The sequence below is a fragment of the Notolabrus celidotus genome, unplaced genomic scaffold, assembly GCF_009762535.1.
Source record: "Notolabrus celidotus isolate fNotCel1 unplaced genomic scaffold, fNotCel1.pri scaffold_115_arrow_ctg1, whole genome shotgun sequence".
Lineage (NCBI taxonomy): Eukaryota > Metazoa > Chordata > Actinopteri > Labriformes > Labridae > Notolabrus > Notolabrus celidotus.
Window position 1 is genome coordinate 191,260 of NW_023260008.1, and position 18,218 is coordinate 209,477.

The following is an 18,218-nucleotide window of genomic DNA, read 5'->3' on the forward strand; positions in this document are numbered from 1 at the left end:
GTTTAAAATGTTTAAAAATGCCACCCTTTCCACCCCATTGGTGGGAGCATAGACATTTAAAAACACAAGTTTGACATTCTCGAACACAGCTTTCACTTTGATTAAAGCACCTGGAACAACTTCCTCTACAGTAAAATAAAAAGGTAAGAAACTCCTGGAGAATAAAATCCCCACCCCCCCACCTCAGACTGGACCTGTGGCTTAAAATCCCCTCCCCATTAAAAGCCCTCTTCCAGTCACTCTCATTGTCTGAGGTGCTGTGGGTCTCCTGTAAAAACAGAATATCAACATGCTTAGTCTCCATCAGTTTAAAAAGAGCGGCAAGTTTAAAATCAGACCTGGCCCCGTTCAGGTTCAGGGTACTGATATTAAAATCCCCCATGGGTACAAAATAAAAAACAACACTAAGAGCGGTCAGTAAAAAGCACCTAACAGTCTTCATCATCATCATCATCATCATCATCATAACCAATCTGAGCTTTCACCCTACCAATGTGCTTCTTGAGTCTGTAAACTTCCCTCTCTGAGAGCACCTTCACGCCTTTCCTGGTCAGGGGCTGGGCTGACCTGATAAAATGCCTCAGGTCGGGGAAGTTCCTCCCAACCTTAGGCAGCCTGGACCCTTTGGTCCGTATAAGGAAGGACTTAATGTCGGCCGGGGGGTAGGCGGGCCGAGAGTCCTCCTGAGTCAGTGAGAAGTCGCTCTCTGAGTCAAATGACACCCTTCTGTTTCTGCTCACTTTTTTTGAGGTTTTTGTTTTTCCTTTGGTCTCAAGATTTTTCCTTTTTTGGGAAACTTTCGTCAGATCTTCATCTGACATGTCCTCATCCCCCATGCTTTCTAACGTGCTCCTGGCACGCTCGTCAGTGCTTACCTTGGCCTGATCTTTCCGGTGAAGAGTCCTTCATTTGTCGAGCGGAGCCTTATGAGCTCCGCTGTTATTTCCTCTTTCCCTCTTAATGATAAGACAGCACTGGATTACTCCTCAGGTGGTAACAATCACAGCTCTAAGGGCATCAAGCCATCACACACAATTTCACAGTTGATGACATGCATGGAGAGCTATAAAATGTCTGTGTGTGTGAATGCTAAATGATGGAGTTAATTTGGTCTTCCTGATGTCACCCTTGTTAAGCCTTCACAGCTTTTCTACAGCACTTTATGGATCAGTACAGCAGGCTGTGAGAAACATGTCAACTTGATGTTGTTTCAAGACATGTCTTGTATTTCTTATGGAACCGTTCTTAAACCAGGAACTCCCATTGAGATTAAAAACCTCTTTTACAATGTGAGAGACCTGACCAAGGTAACAGCCTTCCAGACGTACACACATAAACAGTTACACAAACAACACAATATGGAGACACACAACAATCATTCTTCATGAGTCTTATATGTGTTTAGTGATATTAATGTGTCAGATGGGGCTTTTGGAAATGAGAGGAAAAAAGGGGAAGAGGGGGGGAAGAAGAGGAGAGAGGAAAAAGGAGGAGAAAAGAAGGAGAAAAGAAGGAAAAAAGAAAGAGGAAGGAAAAAGGGAGAAAGGCACAAATACTTAAGCTGTTTGAAATGTCTCAAAGTTGCTTCTTAATGAAATATACATCTTGTTGTCCAAATGTTACACTTTTTGTAGTATTAGGGAAGATTGATGTGGATCCAAAGGTTGTAGGTTCGATTCCCACTTAGTCCAGAGACTCTAAAGAAGTGAGTTGTCTTTTCACCATGAAAATCTACTGTGTCCACTTCTGTTAACTTATTGTATCCATGCTGCTGTATTTGTTTGACAAGTTAAAAATACATTTAATATTAACTCTTCTGAACACAGTGTCTCTCTCTATAGAAAGAAGCACTGTCTTTTGATACAAATTTACATGAAAAGTTACTTTGGTATTTACTCATTCATGTGTGAAGACTAAGTCAGGGTTTAAATAGCATTTTTTTTGGTTCAGATGAGATATCAAGGTGGCAATTACTCTGAAGTTTAAGATTCAGTTCATAATTTCACTATTCTCTGAACAATACACTAAGCCTGACCGGACTGGGTCAAATACAGACACAATATGTAGAGGATTTTATGGCCTTATACATTTTTTCCTATTACGATCAATTCGTTATTATAACCACAGATCATGCTAAAAGAAGTCAAAGAACTGACCGACTGCAAGTTATGGATTTTAATCAGTATATAACTGTTTATTCTTTAATGTAAAAACAGGAATCCACAAACAAAACAACAAATGCTAACACTTTACAGAAAATTACAAACTTTAAATAACAGAAAATACAAAGAGGACCTGCTCCTTTATCCTATTCTACAAGGTCTGTTATCTCTCAATGCCGCTAAATTCTTAACACTTTAAGTTTAATACACTCTTGTCACACACTATGTACATACAAACATTAGGAAATATTTACATTTTGTTATTTACATACCTCAAGCAAAAACTTATTTACATTTTAGATTTTTTTATCTGCTCCAGCCACAGCTCTTTAGGAATTGTTTCTGTGTTTGGGCAGTAGATGATGCCCTTATATTGGCTGTGACCAGTTTGAGCAGTCCTAAACTGTCCACACTTCCTGCACGTGTTAGAAACCACGGTCCTCTTGTTAAACCTTGCCTTAGAGGGAAGGGGAACACTGGCTGGTGGAGGGGGTGGTGCTGCTGGAGCAGAAGGAGCTTGAGCATAGGGCACATTGAATGCAGGTGTTGGAAAAGTCAGAAAAGTGAGTGGGGCTTGAGGACAAGCAGAGGTTGCCTGAGGGTACAAAAAGAGAGGACCAGTAGAAGGGGGTTTAGGGAAAAGCTGCCTATGAGCTGGTGGTTTTGGCAGATTAGCCTGGGGGACAGGATTCCCGCTATCCTTTGCCCGACGCAGAGTCTTTGCCTGTCCTGTAGTGCTCGGGGGTAGGTTGTACAAAAGTTCAGTACCTTGCATTTGAGGTGGGGCAACAGGGCGGGTTTTTGCAGGTGGTAGGGCTTCATTTGCAACAGGAAGTGGAGCGGGGAGGTTTATTCCTTGAAGGAGCAGTGAGAGATCCTGCCGCTTCAACCTTTCATTATGCCATTGGACTATGGTTGTCTGATTGATCTCAACGAGCTGAAGTGTGGTGTCCTTCATGATGGCTCCATTACCAAGAATAAGCTGCCTGATGTTCCGGTAATCTTTCAGTATCAGAGTCCATCTTGACAGAGTCCCCCGTCCTTGCTTTTTGGGACTCTTGTGTAAGTGGCAAAGTCTAACGAAAATGGCCTCAACCAATCGGCAACAGTCTGGCCACTGTGCAGGGGAGGCAGTAGATCCCAGGACGCACCGCTTTAGACTCTCCACACCAGGAGTGAACTCAGCCTTTTTTTTTGGTGATCTGAATTTTCCCGTTATCAGCCTGTCCTGATGCCTGGCAGCAAATGTCACCCGTTGTTGGTCATAGGGAAGCAGGTTCTGCCAGAGCCCTATGGTTGTGCTGACCTCTTGGTGGCTCAGGGTCAGACTAGTAGAGTTCCTCATACTGACTACAAACTCTGCCAGTAGGTCCACACGATCCATGCCTGGCATGTTATGCTCATCCACAGCCTAAAAAAAGACAACAGCAGTCAAACACTTGTTTTATTAAGACATTTATTTTTGAATCATTGCCTTTGTGGGGTCTTATTTTCAGCTAAATGTTAAAGTCTGCTTACCAACTGTCCTTCCTCTGGAGTAGTACCAGGCTGGGTGGTGGCAGAGGCTGCGTGGCGGAAGAGGCTGAGGTGACTGCAGGCTGCTTGGCGGCATAGGTTGAAGTGGCGGCAGATGCTGAGGTGACTGCAGGCTGCGTGGTGGCATAGGTTGAAGTGGCAGCAGAGGCTGAGGTGACTGCAGGCTGTGTGGCGGCAGAGGCTGAGGCTGAGGTGACTGCAGGCTGTGTGGCGGCAGAGGCTGAAGTGGCGGCAGATGCTGAGGTGACTGCAGGCTGTGTGGCGGCAGAGGCTGAGGCTGAGGTGACTGCAGGCTGCTTGGCGGCATAGGTTGAAGTGGCAGCAGAGGCTGAGGTGACTGCAGGCTGCTTGGCGGCATAGGTTGAAGTGGCAGCAGATGCTGAGGTGACTGCAGGCTGTGTGGCGGCAGAGGCTGAGGCTGAGGTGACTGCAGGCTGCTTGGCGGCATAGGTTGAAGTGGCGGCAGAGGCTGAGGTGACTGCAGGCTGTGTGGTGGCATAGGTTGAAGTGGCGGCAGAGGCTGAGGTGACTGCATGCTGCGTGGTGGCATAGGTTGAAGTGGCGGCAGAGGCTGAGGTGACTGCAGGCTGCATGGCGGCATAGGTTGAAGTGGCAGCAGAGGCTTAGGTGACTGCAGGCTGCGTGGCAGCAGAGGCTGAGGTGACTGCAGGCTGTGTGGCGGCAGAGGCTGAGGTGACTGCAGGCTGTGTGGTGGCATAGGTTGAAGTGGCGGCAGAGGCTGAGGTGACTGCATGCTGCGTGGTGGCATAGGTTGAAGTGGCGGCAGAGGCTGAGGTGACTGCAGGCTGCATGGCGGCATAGGTTGAAGTGGCAGCAGAGGCTTAGGTGACTGCAGGCTGCGTGGCGGCAGAGGCTGAGGTGACTGCAGGCTGTGTGGCGGCAGAGGCTGAGGTGACTGCAGGCTGTGTGGCGGCAGAGGCTGAGGTGACTGCAGGCTGCGTGGCAGCATAGGCTGAGGTGACTGCAGGCTGCGTGGCGGCAGAGGCTGAGGTGACTGCAGGCTGCGTGGCAGTTTAGGTCACTTTGCAGCGTCCTCAGAGGGTAAAGCGACATTGGAAGAAACTGCAGGAGTGCCTGCAGATGAAGAGGGAGATCAAGTTGTCTGTTCCTGAGGTGTCTGATAAAAATAAGAAAAAAAGTCACATACATGATGTTTGTGTGTGTAGGTTCTTCAATTTGTAAATGTTTTACTCCTTTACTAAATGTGCTATTTTAAATTGTATCAGTTCAATATACCATTGCAGTTTACCTTTTAAGTGTGAAACACACACAAGCAGACCAAACAAAGACATCTGAACCCGATTCTGGAGCGGACAATTTTCAATCTGTAACAAAAGACATTTCAATTTAATGGAAAACATACTGTAGATTTAATGATTTCATGATATTGACCTATGATGTAAGTAATACCATGTGATAGAGTTTGTGCCACTTCTTTTGTGAAAAGCAGTTTGAAGCTTTGGTGTCTGTCATTTATAATAACTGTACACAGAATTCCACAGTGTTATATAAATGTTCAAATGCTTTTGAATGACATTACAAATTGACTGAAAATCTATCAGACACTACTATTATCACATAATGTTAAAAATCCACTTTTTAATAACTAGCTACTAAGTGTACTTAGTTACTACTGTATACATGACATAAACAGCTGTTTCATTCATGTTATGTGTAAACATAATGACAAAGGCAATAAGATAGAGGGCAAATATATACATATATGTATACACGTATTATCCAAGATGGCGCCACGGACGGTCGCCCTGGTACTGCGCTCTCTCGTACTTGTTGCGTTTTTCTCTTTTCTTGTATCTTTATGCTCCGCTTCTCTGGTTTCTTTTACCAGAGAAGAACTTGTTAACATTGGACAGTCCTCTGCCGAACTTTTTACACCGGTTTTCATTGAACCTGGAAGTTACACAGAGATTCTTGCTGGTGGAGCCGCAGCTCTCTATGGTCTTTGCCGGAGACGCCGGGGCAAGCGAGCAGGCGCGCTCGTCAGACTGAGACAGCGGGGGTTACGCAGTGCGCTCCCTTCCATTCACCTGGCGAATGTCCGCTCCCTGGCAAACAAGATGGATGAACTGCTGCTCCTCAACTCAAGAAACTCGGACTTTTGCAGATCCGCCGCCCTGTGTTTCACTGAAACCTGGCTCAGTGAACACATCCCAGACAGCTCGCTGCACTTACCGGACTTTCAGCTCCACAGAGCGGACCGCGTAAAGGAACTCTCTGGGAAGGCGAGAGGAGGCGGAATCTGTTTCTACATAAACGAAGGTTGGTGTACAGATACCACAGTGTTGAAGAAGTCATGCAGTCCAAATCTGGAGACTCTTTTCATGAACTGCAAACCCTTCTATTCGCCGCGGGAGTTCTCCTCTTTTATTCTGGTCGGCGTCTACATCCCACCTCAGGCCTGCGTAACGGAGGCGTTACAGCACCTGGCTGACCAGATTACAGACGTGGAGAAAAAACATCCTGACTCTCTTAACTCAGCTGATGTATTGTACATCTTACCGTGTTACATCCCTGCATTTGATTATGTGGTCAGGTGTTTCTCCTAGAGGGTCTATGTAAACTGCACGCCTCTCCTTTGGATAAAGGACCTGCATAAGACGTGTAATGTGTCAATACAAATTTTGAATTAGTACAGCCAATCTTCATGCAGGAGAACACAAAAGTATATTTACACTCCTGCACATGACTACTTTGCAAATGTGTGAAGTTCTCACCACAAGTGTCCAATGTCTGTTGTCACACACAGGACCTAAGAGGACATTGTAGGCCATTGGGTCAACCTGAAACAAAAATATCCTCAATACAAACTTGTATGCATTTTAAATAAGTCTGAACGGATTTTCTAAAAGGTTACCTTCTTTAATCCACGGCATGATCCATGCCACAGAGCAGTCATTGCAAAGGAGTCAACAAGATAAAACCTTTTCAAACTTTCCTGTTGTAACTTTTGAATGATGACATGAATGAATGCATTCAAAACCTGAAAAGATAATATTGAGAAGATCATTTTCCCATATCAAATAAAGATGAAAATATGAATGAAAACACTATGCATGCATTTACCTCACTCTCTAGTTCCCTTCCAGGTGCCAGATTTTGCAGGTCTCTGGCAAAAAGTTTGTATGGTCCCACTTTGCTCCATAGCACACCTTGCCGTTTGCCAGACCAGATGTCAGCCATTACTGTGAATTAGAATCAAGAGTGGTTTACTGAGGCAACAATAGTACAATGATGTGGTACCGTGTTCCAATTTCCACACAGTCTTACAGAGAACAATGTTTGAAAATATAGTCCTGGAGGAAGCAGTGTCTCCGGACATGATTGTGGACTTGGGGTCTCACTGAGGTGCTGGGGTACCATGGGGGAGTGTTGACAGAGTGAGTCATTGGGGCTCTTGATCGGGGACTGCAGACTTATTGTCTCACTGAGGCTGTTGATCGGAGACTGCAGACTTATGGTCTCACTGTGGCTCTGAGGTACTGCAGGGGACAAACAAGAGCTGGTCTGCTGTGCATGAGGAATCAGTGGGGTAAGTGCAATCCATTTTGCAGGGATTCGAGGCTGTGGTTCCACGTATCTTTTGAGATGATCAATGTTAATTTTCTCTATGGTTCTGCCATTACACTGAAGAAGATCTGCACTTTTATCCTCAATATTTACTATGGCAAAAGGTCCCAGTAAATCTGGTTCCATCTTCCCTCCTTTCCTTTGCTCTTGGCGTATGTTTTTACTGAGAACTCTGTCACCCACTTCGAAGTTGTCCTCTTCCCCCTTTGACATCTTTCTCTTCCGCACCTTCTCTTGGGAGTCTAAAATGTTGGCCTCTACTCGAGCATGGATGTCTTTCAGTTGTGAGGCTCGGATGCACAAGTCCTCATTTCTAGTCAGAGCATTTACCTGCTCTTCACTGATCTGCAACATAAAGTAGGTAATTAAACACAAATAAACATGATGGACATAAATATAAGTATAAACAGTAAGATACAAAACATTTTAAAACTAAGGTGTCGCAATTCGGTCATATGGTGTCAGCTCACGACCACATATGTACAATGTAGATAACTCAGTAGAGTCTAGAAGTTTAAGAAGTGACTTCCATGACTCATACTGTGTTCACCACTAGGTGATGTTGTTTACTCAGTACACCTTTGTAAGTGAGTAGTCACTGAAAAGGATAGAAACACTCACACTCTGGGTCATGGTGCAACACAACAAACACTTTCCCAGCAGCCTTTGCTTTGCTTCTAAGTATTGGAATGATTATTGATCTCTTATTAATTTTTCATGAGACACGCATGTCATTTTGGTAATGCTGAAAAGAGATGTTCTGCTTTTTTAAATACTACTTACCAAGCATTATCCCGCTCCACAGGGCTGTGTAGGGCAGAAGGTAGGTTGTCATGTGAGCCACAAGTCCTTCACAATAAAAGACATGAGGCTCACCAGTGACGTCCAGCGGGGCTGTTGTTACAACTTTGCAGTAATGTTGTTGCAAAGTTGTTTGATCCCTTGATTGTTTCCTAAATTCAAGAATGAAATTTCATTAGTGGTTTGTTTGGAATTTTTAAGTCTCAGAGAGCTAATACACAGAGAACAATAGACAATGTGGTATCAGTTTGTTCTCTATGATGGATAATAACAATAATATTGCAAATTCTGACATCATATTATGAATGTAAAAAAACAAAGCAAAATGACAAACAGACTTAAACTTAACATTTTAGACACTGATCATGTCAGTATTTTCAGTGAGTGTAATTAACTAAATAAATAATGTGTAATATCAAATAAATTAAGTGTTGTTGTATCTTTACTAATGCATTGAGCAGTTATTCTAAAATATAATGCACTAAATCATAGCTGCATTCATTTTTATTATGCATAATTAGAAATACAAATATAACTGTACTATCACTACCTCAAAAAGCATTTACCTTTAGGTCTTCAGTGCTTTTTTCTGACTTGTCAGACTCCTCCACTGGTAAGGTAGCTCTCTGCAGCCACAACTGAAGGTTTTGAAAATGTTTTTCAACATTTTCCCCACTTGATGGACTAGAAAACACGACTGCTGTACTTTCTACCAACCCATCAAGTACCTCCAAGGAGGTGGCAGTAGTCAGGAGCCCAAGAACATGCATTGTGAGATGGTAGTGTTTTGGTGCACTGGGGGTTTTAACCAAATAAAATAATGTTAGATGATTGAGAAATGTTCTGTTTGAACAGCAATGCCAATAATTCCATAGTGCCCTTTAATACCTGTTAGTATACTTTCCATAATCCTCAACTTAAATGACCTTTGGCTGGATGTGGATAGTTTGGTCCAGCTTGAAAGGATTTCCTGCTCACCCTGGATTTGCCTGTAAACATAAAAGGACTATTTAAGTACATGAGTATTCAGCACATGGAAAGTCACTGGTGAAGTACCGTGAAGCATGGAAATTAAACAAGCTTTTGAAGTTTTTCTAAGAGTGCTTGTTCAAGTGTTTCAGAGAGCCTCAGGGTGACATTTCCACAACCAACTGTACATTACAAACTTTGACTGCTTCAGCCTTAAATTTGGTCAGTTAATATGTGATATGTAATTGATGAGAAACTTTCACATCCCTGTGGGACTTCAACAAAACTTTAAACATAAAAATAACATTTGAATGAGAAAAAAATTTCAAACTTAGACCCTACTTTTTTTTTAGGGAAAAACTTTAAAATATTCCAACTAATGAGCTTTTTATTTACTGTAGAGATTGAAACAGCAATCCATTTCAAAGAGGACACATTTTAGTTTTAACAAACTCAAGATTTCAATTAAAACTAATTTACTTCTTATTTTGTCATCAAACCCCACAAGCTTGCAACCTTTAACCCGCTAAGTTCATTTTAGTGTTGAACACATTGCAGAATACTTTGAAATGTTTCCGTCAAATATTAATCTTCATACCTGATGATGATGAGGCAGAAGGTGAAGGTGAAGGTGAAGGTGTAGGTGAAGGTGACGGTGAAAAAGGAGCTGCATCTTCCTCTCTCATGTCATCATCTGCTTCACTGTCAGAAGGGTCACTGTACACTGGCATTTTCTCTGGAAATGAAGTAAAAAACAATAGTATGAACACTTGCTCAACAAAACAAACCCGTTGATAAATCATAACACCTTAAATTCCACCATCATTCACCAATCTCCATTAATATTACATTGCAGAGTTAAGCTGCAGTTATTTGAGAGGGAATCTCTCTGGCAGGCAAAAGAAATCTAAATCTACAGATGGAACCGTGCTGAATAAATACATTTATTGTACAATTTACATGCCTGATTACCTTGTGGATCCATGTTGATCTGATCAAGATTCTTTCCTTGAAACTGCGACAGCTGACCTCGTTCCAGTGCCATGAGGACCTTACTGATTTTTGCGAGCTGTAACGTGCCCTCCGGAAGTCTAGAATACTGGCGATGCACCCTTATGTCATGGCCCAGGAACTCAGCGAGGTCATCCATCTCGTTGTCCTTCAGGTTAAGAATTTTGGACATGGTTGCCAAGTGCTTCCTTAACTTGGTGGAAGACAAAGCTTCTGGGTGGTTTGCCCCACAACTGCGAGCTACCTGACGAATAACATCGGATCCTCTGAAGTAGGAGAGTGCTTGTGGTCTGCCAAACATGAACTGGTTTTCATCAGGGACTTCACAGGTGCGACGAGTCTTGACGAGTAACTCCATAGAAGCAAGCACATCAGGCGTGAGAAGGATGGGGACCTTTCGTCCTCGTTTTCCCCTTATTTCTATCCTCTGGAGGTGTTTGCACAGCTTCCTCTCCAGCTCAGACAGAGACAACTCAATATCAGGATGAGTGGATGAGGTGTCTCTCAATGGAAAAGCATTCAATGGCATCTTGGATACTTCTCCCTCTCTTCTGCGGTTGAACAGAATAATCTCACAGAGGGTTATTCTTGCAAGTTCTGCCCAGTCCTTCTTCGTTGGTTTGTGGTCAAGTTTTTTTTTGAAGTCCTGTCTTTGTCTTTGGAGATACTGATGCATCTTTTTTACATCCTCAGCAAATGGAAGAAGCTGTGGGGCATTCCATTTTGCTTCATCCAGATTTCTTAAGGCCTGTGCTGACACACACTCATTCCATTTTGTGTCACATATTTGTTTGAACATTTGAACATTGTGGACGACATCCTCTTCACCTGCAATCATGGCTTCACATTCGATGATGCTTGCAATCTTTTTGAGGTTGTGGCCTAACTTAAGCGCCAGAGAAGGTGTTTTGTATGTGTTCGTCTCCTCATTCAAGCCCGCTACGTCCTTAACGGCCTGTATCACATGAGGGAAATTAGCTGGTACAAAAAAGTCTGATAACTGCTTCAACTTCCCATGTTTGTGTCCTTGCACAACAAGTGGCCCTGCCTCCCTCATCTTCTGTCTGATATATTCGTGTTTGGTTGCATCGTGTCCATGTTTGCTGAAGAGGTGTTCTCCAAATTTCAGAATGTTTTTCTCTTTGCGAACAGCATTAGTAACCTCATCCATGTGCATGTTTAGCACCATTTTCCAAAAGCGTTCATTAACATCTGCTGGCACTGGCTGAGCATATTGACAAAGAGCCTGGACTCTGGTTTTTCCAGGCTTTAATCCCTCAATCTTCTTGCGAAGTTGACATCTCTGCATATGCCTCCACAGTGTTTTCCTCTTGAGGTAAGCTTCACAGTTTCTACAGTGCATGTAATCTCTGGCTGCAACATCAGTGCTGGACTGCTGACTGGGAACTAACACTCCTTTTCCTTCTCTCAGCACCTTATTATTGTGTAGACGATTCCCTTGGTTTCTCAGTAAGCTGAGCTGTATTCTTCTCTCTTTTGACCCCTTTGGATATGTCATTGCTCTTGCCACCTCCTGTTTGTCTCTGTGTTTAGATTCCAAATGGCGGGCAATTTTATTGTAAGCCTTTAAGCAAAACACACAGTGATACTTTTTATTGTACAGTCTGTCACCATTCGGTTTTTTCTGCAGCATCATCACTGTCACGTCAGAGCTGTCATTGGAGGAGGATTCTCTATGTGTCTTACGTTGTCGTTTGTGTGGTTGGACTGCCTGAGTGTTTGTTGAATGCTTTTTCTTGGCTTTTCTTTTCTTGTACTTGTGCTGTTCGACTTCAGAACTGTCTCCTTCTTCTTCTGAACATTCGTCATCAGTTTTGTCAGCAGAATCAGGAACATACAACTCTTCACTGCTCCCAGAACTTGGCAGAGAAAAGTCTTTGATCCCCAGCATTTTTCTGGTCAGCTAAAAAGATGAAAATAGTTTAGTGTTTTGAAGTTTTGATTCTTAGGTAAAATGTCTAATTCTAATTATTTTTACATCAGAAATGTACAGACAGAAGGCATTTTTAAAGGCTGTGTTCAGAGGTGGTGCTGAGGGGGATGATGAGTTCAGTACATATATGACCTTGACCCTATGATTGCCAGGGTTTTTAATGTATACTGCCAAATCAAATTACAAATAATACACATTTTTTATCTTCAAAAACCAAATTTTCCTCTAAGGACAGTTTGTGTGTAGTCATGAACATACACCACAGAATCTGTACACTTTCTGTACATTTCTCCACTAAAACTACACAGATCACCTGTAAAGTAATAAGCCCAAAAAATGTATCATTATCCATTTTATCGGCGATAGGAGTATCATGGAGTAAACTGACAAAAGCCATGGCAGTTAAACCTCCAAAAACACTCTCAGTTCTTTGCAGCTCAGGTACGCCATCCTTGTCCCTGTCCTCACTGTCCTTGTCTACATCAGGTGGCGTGGGGTCAATGGTATCATCACTGTCACTTGAACACTCATCAGCTTTCTGTTGGGGGGGACAAGAAGAAAAATTAGAAGCACTAAATATCACTGTGGCAGTTTTCTGCCAGAACAGATTACTGTTTAGGCATCTTGTTGTGTTGAGGACTTATGACTGTATCTTTGGTGAAAATATATCAGTCTACCTTTATGGTAAGAGAAGGATTTTTTAGCAGGGCAGCACGATTTTATGTTTCATCTCGATGCGCTTAGTAGTCACATCATGATGTTGACAATGTGAAAGAGGGAGGTAATTCACTCAGAACATCACTCTACAACTCCTTAGCTGATTGCTTAAGAGGAATTTTCATCCCACGCTTTTCTTTTCCCTCATTCACCCATTAAAGATGCATGTCTGGGATAACATCATTTACTCAGATTTGGGTTATTACAGTGCTCTGCAACGTTCCCTCTTTATCAAAAGATCCATTTTTGCTATTTTTCAGGGTCGGGCAGAGTGAGTGGTCAAGGGACTGCAAGAGTGGGAGTGATAAATGAGAGTGGAGGATGGCACGGATTTGGAAAATCTGACAGTTTGTTTATAGTTCAAATCTCATAAGGTGCTTTATTTAACACTTTCAGGGTTAAAGGCAGCAGCGTCCAGATCTTCAGAATGAACGCTTTGTCTTCAGTAAGAACTGGCTGATGTACCAGAAAAGAGAGAATTAAAGATAACGTGACACCTAATTGCTTCCTTCGATCACTGTTGGCTATCTTTCACTTTGGCCCAGAACATATTTGTGTTTGAATAGTGATGTAGAATTGGATTTCAAAGAACAGCAGCGTAGAGAAGGTGGGGATGACATGCAGCAAAAGAGCAAGGGCTGGAGTTACATCTGGGGCTGATGAGTTGAGGACTCCGCTTCTTTTCATGGAGTGTGTACTATACCAGCTGAACTAAACCTGAATCAAGGACACTTATGGTGAAATCATTCGGTCAACATACCAGGTGTTATCAGGCCTCAAGGAAATAGTTATCTCACTCCTATAACATTATGTTATGTATGTAAAATTTGCTTTTTAACTTACCATTGTGTTCTGGTTGTTGTGTAAAACCAACTTGGTGTCCTCATTGATTTTTGACCGGTCTGTGTGCGCTTTGTTATAGCGTCTCTCACAGGCATCATGGTGTGCTCTGAGATGCTTCAGGCGACGAATATGACGACTTACGGCCTGCAAAACACAACATTTTTAAATGAGAATGTCTTCTAGAAGAGGATAGCATGAAGACAAAAAGGATGAAAAAGAGGAACATCAGCCCAGGCCTGAATTCAATTTGGGGTGCTGTGACAGAGAGCTATTGTACATGATACATCTTAAAGGCCATATTAGTCTAAAAAATAAAATGTCAACTTTTGTGGGAATAATCCTGCTCAATGTTCATCTCTGGGCCTCTTATCTATGTGTCAGTGTCTGTGTCTGCCCAAACCTCCTCCTCTGCCTGTATGTTGGTGTTTTGGTTGATTCGGGATGTTTCTGGGCAGAGAGAAGGCGTGGTGACCCCAGTCAATCACACCGCACCCAGTGAGCAAGTGACTGTGTGTTGATGATAGCGAGCGGGAGAAGCTAAGAATGATACAATATTTGCTGCATACCTCATTTACCTGCAGCAAGTCAGGTGTGCAGCTCTTGTGTTTCTCAAACGTAGAAATGCAATGCTACAGAGAGTTTTTGTTTGTCTGACTGCTTGATTTACTATATCAATGTGTGTATAGTTAATGCTATTGATGATAGAATTATTACGATGCATGGAGATTCAGGCTGCACAATATATATTGCAAATTTACTGTCATCGCAATATCAACATTCTCAATAGATATACTGCAAATGACTGCTCAAAAGGCGATAAATTACACTCCATGTGCCATGCATTCACCCTATGCATGACAATGTATTTGGCCAATCAGGTAAAGCCTTTCCTATCTGCCCATTCACTGCCCGCACGCTAACAGCTGAGACAGTGAAGCACATGGAGCTAGTTGGCGTCGAAATGGCTGAGGGGGGAGAGACATGCATGGAAAATACGGACGACAAAGAAGAGGTCTAATCAGTTCAAGTCTGGTGCTAATAATGTGGGATATTCAATAGCTCTGTGTAACTCATGAGTTTTTATTGTGAGTTATGTGCAGTTCAGATCAGCTGAAGAGACATCAGTGTGGAGCAGAGCTTCTCCTCACACACTTTACCCCTGTGTGTGTCTGTTGGGGGGGCCATGGTTCATAACTTTGTCGACAAACAGCCATCTGAACGTGACAAACTTTATCTTAGCTTGGTTTGATCCAAAGTACAGTAAAGCAGCGTGTAATCTCCTGTTTCAGCATGTTTACCCACTTCAACATGATGTCCCTGTATTGGAGTCTGAGAAAAGTCTGCACCATGTAGGCAAGGCAAGGCAGCTTTATTTGTATAGCGCATTTCATACACGAGGGCAACTCAATGTGCTTTACATTAACACATTAAAAGCATTAGAGACATTTAGACAGGCATAAAAGAACATAATTAAAATGACAAATATGATAAAACAGAAAAGAAAAGGAAAATTAGAAATATATTAAAAATTACATTAAAATTTTAATTTAAAGTGGGTTAAAATAATCTAAGATAGGAAGGCAGTGGCAAATAAAAAAGTCTTAATCTTTGATTTAAAAGAGGTGAGAGTTTGAGCAGACCTACAGCTTTCAGGGAGCTTGTTCCAGATATGTGGTGCATAATGACTAAACGCTGCTTCACCATGTTTCGTTCTGACTCTAGGAACTGAAAGCAGACCAGTACCTGATGACCTCATAGGTCGAGGTGGTTCATAAAGTAGTAGCAGATCAGCAATGTATTTTGGGCCTAAACCATTCAGTGCTTTATAAACCATCAGCAGGATTTTAAAGTCTATTCTCTGACAGACAGGAAGCCAGTGTAGAGATCTAAGAACTGGAGTAATGTGGTCTACTTTTTTGGTCCTTGTTAGGACTCGAGCAGCAGCATTCTGTATGAGCTGCAGCCGTCTGATGGACTTTTTAGGGAGTCCTGTAAAGACCCCGTTACAGTAGTCTAGTCTGCTAAAGATAAATGCATGGAGGAGTTTTTCTGCATCCTGCTGAGACATAAGTCCTTTAATCCTTGATATATTCTTAAGGTGATAGTAGGCTGACTTTGTAATTGTCTTAATGTGGCTGCTGAAATTAAGGTCTGAGTCTAAGACTACACCAAGGTTTCTGGCTTGGTTTGAATATTTCATCTGTGCAGATTGGAGCTGAGCAGTAACCTTTAACCTTTCTTCCTTGGCTCCAAAAACAATCATTTCAGTTTTTTCTTTGTTTAACTGAAGAAAGTTCTGTCTCGTCCAGTCATTGATTTGTTCAATGCATTTACTCAGTGTTTGTATGGGACTATAATCCCCTGGTGATATGGTGATGTAAATGTGTGTGTCATCTGCATAGCTATGGTATTTTATTTGGTTGTTTCTTATTATCTGACCTAAGGGGAGCATGTAGATGTTGAATAGTAGAGGCCCCAGAATGGATCCTTGAGGTACTCCACATACGATTTTCATCCGCTCAGATGTGTATTTACCTATAGACACAAAATAGTCCCGGTCATTTAAATAGGACTTAAGCCAATTTAGTACTGCACCAGAGAGTCCCACCCAGTTTTCAAGTCTGTCCAGTAGTATCTTGTGGTCAACTGTGTCAAAAGCAGCACTGAGATCAAGTGATACCAAAACTGAGATTTTGCCGTTGTCTGTGTTTAAATGAATATCATTGAGGACCTTGACTAGAGCGGTCTCTGTGCTGTGATGTGATCGGAATCCTGATTGGAAGACATCAAAACAGTCATTTATCATTAGATAATTGTTCAGTTGTTGAAAAACAGCTTTTTCAATAATTTTACTTAAAAAAGGGAGGTTTGATATCGGCCTATAGTTGTTCATTTCTGATGCATCTAAATTGTTCTTCTTCAGGAGGGGTTTAATTACTGCTGTTTTCATGGCCTGGGGGAAGACACCTGTAAGAAGAGACATGTTGACAATTTGAAGCAGATCCGAGGTCATGCAGTCTGAAACCTTTTTGAAAAATGGTGATGGTAGAATGTCAAGGCAGCAGGATGAGGATTTCAAATGTTGTATTATATCTTGTAGGTTTTTGTAATTTATTGGATTCAATTGTGTCATAGTGATTGAGTTGTTTTTTGGTGGACACACAGATAACACATTCCCAGTACCTCGTACAGTAGTGCTGACTGCTTGTCTGATTTTCTGAATTTTGGCGGTGAAGAAGAATGCAAATTCATTGCAGGCCTTTGTAGATAAATGTTCAGAGGCCACTGGCACAGGGGGGTTTGTTAGCCTGTCGACTGTAGCAAACAGGGCGCGTGCATTATCTTTGTTTTTGGAGATAATGTCTGAGAAGAAGGTCTGCCTTGACTTTTTCAGTTCTAGATTAAACATGTGAAGTCTTTCTTTATAAATGTCATAATGAACCTGAAGCTTTGTTTTACGCCACCTGCGCTCAGCTTTTCGACATTCCTTTTTTTCATGTTTGACCTGCATGGTATTCCTCCAAGGTGATTTTTTCTTATTGGAGACCACTTTTACTTTAGTTGGTGCAATGGAATCAATAATGTTTGTAATTTTTAAAGTGAAATCTTCTACAAGTTCATTTGCAGAGAACCTAGAGAGGGGGGTTATGGAAGAGAAAGCCTGAATAAATATATCACTGGTACTTTCAGTAATGTAACGTTTTGAGATAACCTCAGTTTGAACATTAGTGTTCACAGATAAATCACTTTCAAAGAAAACACAGCAGTGATCAGAGAGAGCAACATCAGATACCAGAACCTTGGAAATGTTTAGACCCTTGGAGATAACCAAGTCTAGGATGTGGCCCCTGTTGTGTGTGGGCTGCGTCACATGCTGAGTGAGTCCAAAGTTGTCAAGGACATAACACAGTTCTTCAGTCACTCTGTCCTCAGGTTTGTCAACATGGATGTTAAAATCACCAACAATTAAAACAGAATCAAAGTCAGTGCAGATAAGAGACAGTAGTTCAACAAGGTTATCAAAGAAATCAGTACAGTATTTAGGTGGTCTGTAAATATTAAGAAATATAGACCGAGAGGATGTATTTAACTGAAGAGCCACATATTCAAAAGAAGTGAAATTTCCATAAAACACCTGCTTGCATTTGAATAACTCATTAAAAATTATACTAACACCTCCTCCTTTTTTATGCGTTCTAGTCTCACTCACAAAAGAGAAGTTTGGAGGGCATGATTCAATGTGTACAGCTGCACTGTTATCTTGGTCTAACCAAGTCTCTGTTAAAAACATAAAATTGAGATTATGTTTAATAATAAAATCATTTATTAAAAAAGATTTGCCTCCCAGAGACCTGATATTTAATAAAGCTAAGTTTAGTGAGTTAAAACCAGTTGTGTTATTTTTTACAGCTGTTTGTGGCTGACGAGGAAGTGGAGCTAAATTTAATAAGTTGGCAGATTTAGTCGAGTATCTTCTGTTTCTTAGCAGATTTACCCTTTTTCTATTTCCTGCCAACAGAGGAATTGAGGAGGCTACCTGAATTCCACAGGGCCCCGGCTTTTCCTGGTTGAAAACATTAATGATATCAGCTTTGAAGCCTATATAAACTGTCCCA

General features: G+C 42.0%; 2 protein-coding genes across 2 annotated transcripts; both read right to left on the reverse strand.

Moving 5' to 3' along the window:
- Positions 1-4,662: 4,662 nt before the first annotated feature.
- LOC117808544 (sentrin-specific protease 1-like) lies at positions 4,663-7,092 on the reverse strand. The gene is made up of 7 exons (XM_034678265.1): positions 7,008-7,092; positions 6,804-6,922; positions 6,595-6,720; positions 6,455-6,520; positions 6,240-6,328; positions 4,969-5,044; positions 4,663-4,836 (listed from the first exon to the last, which is right to left on the reverse strand). The coding sequence occupies exons 1-6, from the start codon at positions 7,057-7,059 to the stop codon at positions 4,972-4,974; spliced, it is 525 nt and encodes a 174-aa protein (XP_034534156.1). The 5' UTR covers positions 7,060-7,092; the 3' UTR covers positions 4,663-4,836; positions 4,969-4,971.
- A 1,904-nt stretch (positions 7,093-8,996) lies between these two features.
- Positions 8,997-13,768, reverse strand: LOC117808542. Its single transcript, XM_034678263.1, has 5 exons — positions 13,603-13,768; positions 12,455-12,580; positions 10,050-12,012; positions 9,676-9,813; positions 8,997-9,097 (listed from the first exon to the last, which is right to left on the reverse strand). Exons 1-5 carry the CDS (start codon positions 13,603-13,605, stop codon positions 9,021-9,023), a joined length of 2,307 nt encoding a protein of 768 aa, XP_034534154.1. The 5' UTR covers positions 13,606-13,768; the 3' UTR covers positions 8,997-9,020.
- Positions 13,769-18,218: the final 4,450 nt, after the last annotated feature.

What these genes read in the sequence shown, in the direction of transcription:
- LOC117808544 (XM_034678265.1), bottom strand. Translation starts at nt 7,059, where the DNA reads ATGTCCGGAGACACTGCTTCCTCCAGGACTATATTTTCAAACATTGTT. An exon ending in ATTTTCAAACATTGTTCTCT is followed by an intron (nt 6,923 to 7,007) that starts GTAAGACTGTGT and finishes TCTAATTCACAG; the next exon opens with TAATGGCTGACATCTGGTCT. An exon ending in AAATGCAGGGATGTAACACG is followed by an intron (nt 5,045 to 6,239) that starts GTAAGATGTACA and finishes CTTTTGTTACAG; the next exon opens with ATTGAAAATTGTCCGCTCCA.
- LOC117808542 (XM_034678263.1), bottom strand. An exon ending in AAAGAACTGAGAGTGTTTTT is followed by an intron (nt 12,013 to 12,454) that starts GGAGGTTTAACT and finishes TCATCTTTTTAG; the next exon opens with CTGACCAGAAAAATGCTGGG. An exon ending in GATCAACATGGATCCACAAG is followed by an intron (nt 9,814 to 10,049) that starts GTAATCAGGCAT and finishes CTTCATTTCCAG; the next exon opens with AGAAAATGCCAGTGTACAGT.